The sequence below is a fragment of the Oncorhynchus masou genome, chromosome 15 (assembly GCF_036934945.1).
Source record: "Oncorhynchus masou masou isolate Uvic2021 chromosome 15, UVic_Omas_1.1, whole genome shotgun sequence".
Taxonomy (NCBI): domain Eukaryota; kingdom Metazoa; phylum Chordata; class Actinopteri; order Salmoniformes; family Salmonidae; genus Oncorhynchus; species Oncorhynchus masou.
In genome coordinates, this window is record NC_088226.1 from 63,567,689 (window position 1) to 63,573,811 (window position 6,123).

The 6,123-nt window shown below is 43.4% G+C and overlaps 1 protein-coding gene across 1 annotated transcript; it reads left to right on the plus strand.

The window, feature by feature from the left end:
- The first annotated feature begins 472 nt into the window (after positions 1 to 472).
- Positions 473 to 2,929, plus strand: LOC135556900 (zona pellucida sperm-binding protein 3-like). Its single transcript, XM_064990308.1, has 8 exons — positions 473 to 991; positions 1,079 to 1,197; positions 1,304 to 1,407; positions 1,670 to 1,847; positions 2,030 to 2,147; positions 2,350 to 2,432; positions 2,506 to 2,585; positions 2,853 to 2,929. Exons 1-8 carry the CDS (start codon positions 473 to 475, stop codon positions 2,927 to 2,929), a joined length of 1,278 nt encoding a protein of 425 aa, XP_064846380.1.
- The last annotated feature ends 3,194 nt before the right edge of the window (positions 2,930 to 6,123 follow it).

The window sequence follows — 6,123 nt, forward strand, 5'->3', positions numbered from 1 at the left end:
CTCATAAGGCTAAATGCCATTGCTATCAGGAAACCGGTCCAAGTACATTATAAATCAAGAATGGGCCACTCCAGTCCTCAGTGGCCAGAGTGATGTCACACTTCTTTCCCATCCCTAGCTAACACAGCTGATTAAACTAATTGTATTTTAAACTAAAGATTATGATTAGTTGATTATTGGAGTCAGGTGTGTTAGCTGGGGCTGGCGCAAAAGTGTGTTACCAATCAGGCCCCCGAGGACTGGAGTTGACCATCCCTATTATAAATGAAGATACTTGACAGTATTGAGATACATCCAGTTCAGATTGTAGTATATGTGCAGCTGTGTAACATGTCTGGAACATCATTAGGTAAATTAAACAAGGGGTGGAGTCATACTAAGACAAAGGGATACAAAATGGCTGTTCAGAGACACTGTAGTTATTGCAAATGGCAAAGAAATATGTACAAGTGCAACTAGAAACTAGATAATAATGGCTCTCTGTATTTCATTCCTCCTACTTCTTACCTTTGGCTGTTCAGCTACAGTTCAGCAGCTTTATCCGGAAGCGGAATCTTGGAGCCAAGTGGCACATGCCCCTGGGAGATTAGTTTCACAGTATAGCACTGTTCAAGAACAAGCCAGATTTCAACCAAGGCCTGTGCAATGGCCCGCCAGGGTCCAGACACCGACGCAAGTTCAAAACCCTTTCCTCCAGTCAAAGCAGACCTTCAATGAGCCTTTGACCTGGAGATATCCTGAAGATCCAGTCAAAGAGGTGCAGTTGGCAATTGATGAGCAGAGACCGCTTCCTGTGCCTGCCAGTAGCATTGCAGTTCAATGTGGGGAGACTGCTGCTCGTGTGGAAGTCGAGCGAGATCTGCTCGGTATCGGCCAACTCATTCACCCAGCGGATCTTACCTTGGGAGGCTGTGCTGTCACTGGGGAGGATGCTTCCGCTCAAGTTCTGATCTTTGTCACTGAGCTGCACGAATGTGGCAGCACTCTGACGGTAACATTGAACATTGGCATCGTTATGACTTTTCTAGGTTGACTACCATTGATTTTCTTACAATGCCGTTTGCTTCTCTGATTCCAGATGACTGAGGATTCACTTGTCTATGTCTTCACACTCCGTTATACACCAGCCACCCTGGGCAGCAGCCCCATTGTTCGGACTACAGAAGTGGTGGTCTGGGTTGAGTGCCACTATCAAAGGTGAGGTGACTACGCCTGCGTTGGTTCTATTTTTTTTATTCAGTTCAATCAACTTTGGATACACTTCCTTGGCCATTTGGTTTCACATTTAAAGACTCCTTTACAGAAATCATGATGTGAGCAGTGATTCAGTGAAGCCCACCTGGAATCCCTATGCCTCCACTAAGGTTGCAGAGGAGCTCCTCTACTTCTCCCTGAGGCTAATGACTGGTTAGTAACTGCTTGTCCTTGCCATGTTGGCATTGCTCTTGACAGGCATTGACTTAAATGCTGTCTCTGCACTTGTTTGTAAACTATGGTGTTGCCAACTGGCAAATCTAACCGCCACTGAGTTATTGGAATGAGGTGTCTACCCCAGAGTACAAAAGGATGGCAGTTATATTTGCCATGATAAAACCACACTGCTGATGTACAGACCCTGTTCTAGTTTATCTGACTTGGAATAAGCATTACTGTTGCCTTGTCTTTGCAGACAACTGGCAGTTGGAGAGACCCAGCAAAGAGTACGTCCTTGGAGATATTATTAACTTTGAAGCTTCTGTCGTCCAGTTCTACCATGTGCCCCTCCGAGTCTTTGTGGACAACTGTGTAGCCACAGTCATCCCAAACACCAACACTGTCCCAAGATATGCCTTCATCGAGAACCGTGGGTGAGTGTCCTTTGTAAGGTATTTTATCTAGTTCAAGGACTAATCGTTTTCTTTAATCTGCTAAGGAAAGCATTTCCAATTCCCTTCACCTGCCCACACTTCAGATAAACAGCCATCTTGAATGGCATCCTTCCAGAGTTTCAGCAGTGTAGGCAGCCTAATGTTGATTTTGTGGCCTTCAGTTGTCTGGTCGACACCAAGCTGACAGGCTCCAGGTCCCAGTTCATACCTCGCACCACGGATGACACGCTCCAGTTCCAGATCGAAGCCTTTAGGTTTCATGTTGTGAACACTGGCTCAGTGAGTAGTTAATCCTGATCTTCTGCAAATTAGCTTTGGAATGTCCAAATTTATAGAATTGGCTGTTTTGCTTCACTTCAATCAAAAATTAATTATGCTATGCCCAATATGGCTTGTGTTGTACCCAACATGACGTTGCTTTGAATTGATGTCAAATATACTAATTCTTATGTGGTACCAATGCTGAGACAAATTTCAACAGCTTTACATTACCTGCCTCCTGAAATCCACAACAGCTACATCCCCTATTGATCATGAGAACAAGGCTTGTTCCTTCTCAAATGGGTAAGTCTGGGTATGTATGGCAGGGTGTGCACTTTGCTTGTACGTACTATATGCAACACTCTCTTCACAATAGATGGCGCGAGGCCAGTAAGAAAGACCAGGTGTGTGGCTGTTGTGACACAGACTGTGGCATGAGAAGGGAACCAGATCCAGGTACATGTGCACCTCAGCCCAGTGTTTGTCATTCCTGGACAACAATGTGCACCGTGGGTGCACACTTGTTCTAATCAAGTACTTACAGACTTGATTCACGTAAGCCCTTGGCTGGAATCTCTAGTGCTAGGCTGGAACAAAAAAGTGCACTCTCTGCGTAAATTATTTGTTCTGTTTTGCTATGTCAGACCCCAGTAAGCCGACACTAACAGCAACAGCTAGTATAATGATCCTAATAAATCAAATCAGGTGTTCTGCTCTTCCTAGGTTTCCGGTGGGAGCAAGAAGCGTCTATTGGTCCTCTCAACATCAAAGAAAAGCTTCTTGACCTATGGCCTATTTAATCATTTGGACTGACTTTCCCGTTGAAAGATCACTATGGATGATTAAAAAAATATGGATTTTAAGGGATTTGTCTTGAGTCTTTGTTCATGAGCTTTTTAATGTGTAACTAGGTGTAAAATGAAGTACTACTTTTTGCTTGCTAGCTACTCTGGTAGTTTAACAGGTGGTAGCTAAGCTGCTTTACAAACAAATTGGCAACTGTGCTAAATGGCTACCTAGCTAGGTTACTGTGGCTAGCCAAAAAGAGCATGTTTTGAAAATAAGACTTGTTCTTTGAGTAAGTATTATCACCATAGGATTTTTAACATTCAAAGCAACTGAGAAGTCAGTGGCAGGAAATGTCACCTTAGCTTGCTACAGAACTTCTGCGTTATTGGTTGTTCCTGTGTCTTATCAGCCAACACCACTGCACAAACCTGTCACTATGACAACTTGTGTAGCCTTGTCTGAAATGTCCACTTGGGTTATTTGCTACTTGTTTGGACAGTCTGTAGTCAAACTGATTTGAGTGTTAATTCTTGATAGTGGTTAACACCAAACGTGTTTGCTTATTTTTTTCATTAAGCAATGGCTTTTTTTCTGGCCACTATTCCGTAAAGCCCAGCTCTGTGGAGTGTATGGCATAAAGTGGTCCTATGGACAGATACTCCAATCTCCGCTGTGGAGTTTTGCAGCGCCTTCAGGGTTATCTTTGGTCTCTTTGTTGCCTCTGATTAATACCCTCCTTGCCTGGTCAGTTTTTGTGTGCAGCCCTCTCTTGAAATGTTTGTTGTAGTGCCACGTTCTTTATAGTTTTTAATAATGAATTAAATTTTTTATTTTACTAGGCAAGTCAGTTAAGAACAAATTCTTATTTTCAATGACGGCCTAGGAACAGTGGGTTAACTGCCTGTTCAGGGGCAGAACGACAGATTTGTACCTTGTCAGCTTGGGGATTTGAACTTACAACCTTTCGGTTACCAGTCCAACGCTCTAACCACTAGGCTACCCTGCCTCCCTAATGGTGCTCTGTGGGATGTTGAAAGTTTCTGATATTTTTTTATAACCCAACCCTGATCTGTACTTCTCCACAACTTTGTCCCTGACCTGTTTGGAGAGCTCCTTAGTCTTCATGGTGCTGCTTGCTTGGAAGTGCCCATTGCTTAGTGGTATTGCAGACTCTGGGCCCTTTCAGAACAGGTGTATATTTACTGAGATCATGTGACAGATCATGTGACACTTGGATTGCACACAGGTGGACTTTATTTAACTAATTATGTGACTTATTTCGGTGCTTCATAGCAAAGGGGGTGAATACATATGCACGCACCACTTTTCCATCTTTGATTATATTTTTTTGAAACTGGTAATTTTTTTCATTTCACTTCACCAATTTGGACTATTTTGTGTATGTTCATTACATGAAATCCAAATAGAAATGCATTTAATTGACTGGTTAATGCCTTGCAAAAGTATTCATCCCCTTGGCATTTTTCCTATTTTGCTGCACTGTAGCTCGTCTGGTAGGCTTGTGTCACTGGGCACCTCTCGGCTGTGCTTCCATTTGTAGTCTGTAATAGTTTGCCAGCCCTGCCACGTCCGACGAGCATCGGAGCCGGTGTAGTACGATTCAATCTTAGTCCTGTATTGACACTTTGCCTGTTTGTTTGTCGGAGGGCATAGCGGGATTTCTTAAACTTCTGGGTTGCAGTCCCACTCCTTGAAAGTAGCTCTCGCCTTCAGCTCAGTGCGAATGTTGCCTGTAATCCATGGCTTCTGGTTGTGGTATGTACATATGTGGTGTACTCCTCATTGCCATCGGAAGAATCCTGGAACATATTCCTGTCTGTGCGAGTGAAACAGTCCTGTCGTTTAGCATCTGCTTCATCTGACCACTTTTTTTATAGACCGAGTCACTGGTGCTTCCTGCTTTAATTTTGCTTGTAAGCAGCAATCAGGAGGATAGAGTTATGGTCAGATTTGCCAAATGGAGGGCAAGGGAGAGCTTTGTAAACGTCTCTTTGTGTGGAGTAAAGGTGGTTTAGAATTGTTTTCCCTCTGGTTGCAAATTGAACATGCTGATAGAAATTAGGTAAAACTGATTTGTATCCCTGCATTCAAGTCTCCAGCCACTAGAGGCGCCGCCCCTGAATGAGCATTTTACTGTTTGCATATGACAGAGTACAGCTCATTGAGTGCGGTTTTAGTGCCATCCTCAGTCTGTGGAAAAATACTCTCTAGGTAGATAGTGTGGTCTACAGCTTACAATGAGATACTCTTCCTCAGGTGAGCAAAACCTTATATAACCCGCCAGCTGTATGTTCTTAATGTCGTCGTTCAGCCACGACTTGTTGAAACATAAGATATTACAATTATTACAATTCCGGTGGCTTCTACCTCGGGTTCAGATCCTGAACACTCTCAAGCTCATCAGACAGTGAGATTGCCCTAGAAACCGGCCCATTCAACATCACCAGCTGTCATTATCGGCAGCTCTATGGTGAGAAACATCTCGGTTCCCAAAGCAAAAACCCTGTGCTACCCAGGAGCACAAGTACAGGACATCACAAGGCTGCTTCCGACTGTCCTAGTGCAGATGCCGGGAGCTGACACTGTCGTAGTCCAAGTGGGGTCAAACGACATCAGGAGGGCTAGCTCGGAACATCTGAAAATAGATTTTAAAGAACTGATTTTAGCATAAAAAGACCCCAAAAAACTGACAATCATTTCAGGTCCAGTACCATCATTGGGCCGCGAGTGTGAAAGATTCAGCAGGTGATTGGCATAACACATCTGGCTAAAAGATTACTGTAGCTCTGCTGGAATCACTTTTATAGATAACTTTGACACCTTCTGGAAACAGAAGGTTGCCAAACTTTGTATAATCCCGTACACCTTCAAACACTCAACCTCCAGCTGCGTACCCTCTCTAGCACCAGGGTCAGTGCACTCTCAAATGTTTTTTGTCATCATTGTAAGCATGCCACACACACTATAGAATACATTTATTAAACATAGAATAAGTGTGAGTTTTTGTCACAACCCGGCATGTGGGAAATGACAAAGAGCTCTTATAGGACCAGGGCACAAATAAATAATTGTTCTCTTTATTTAGCCATCGTGCATATAAAACCTTATTTTTTATCGGATAATGGTGAATAACTAACCACAGGTTAATGAGAAGGGAGTACTTGAAAGGATGCACATAACTCTG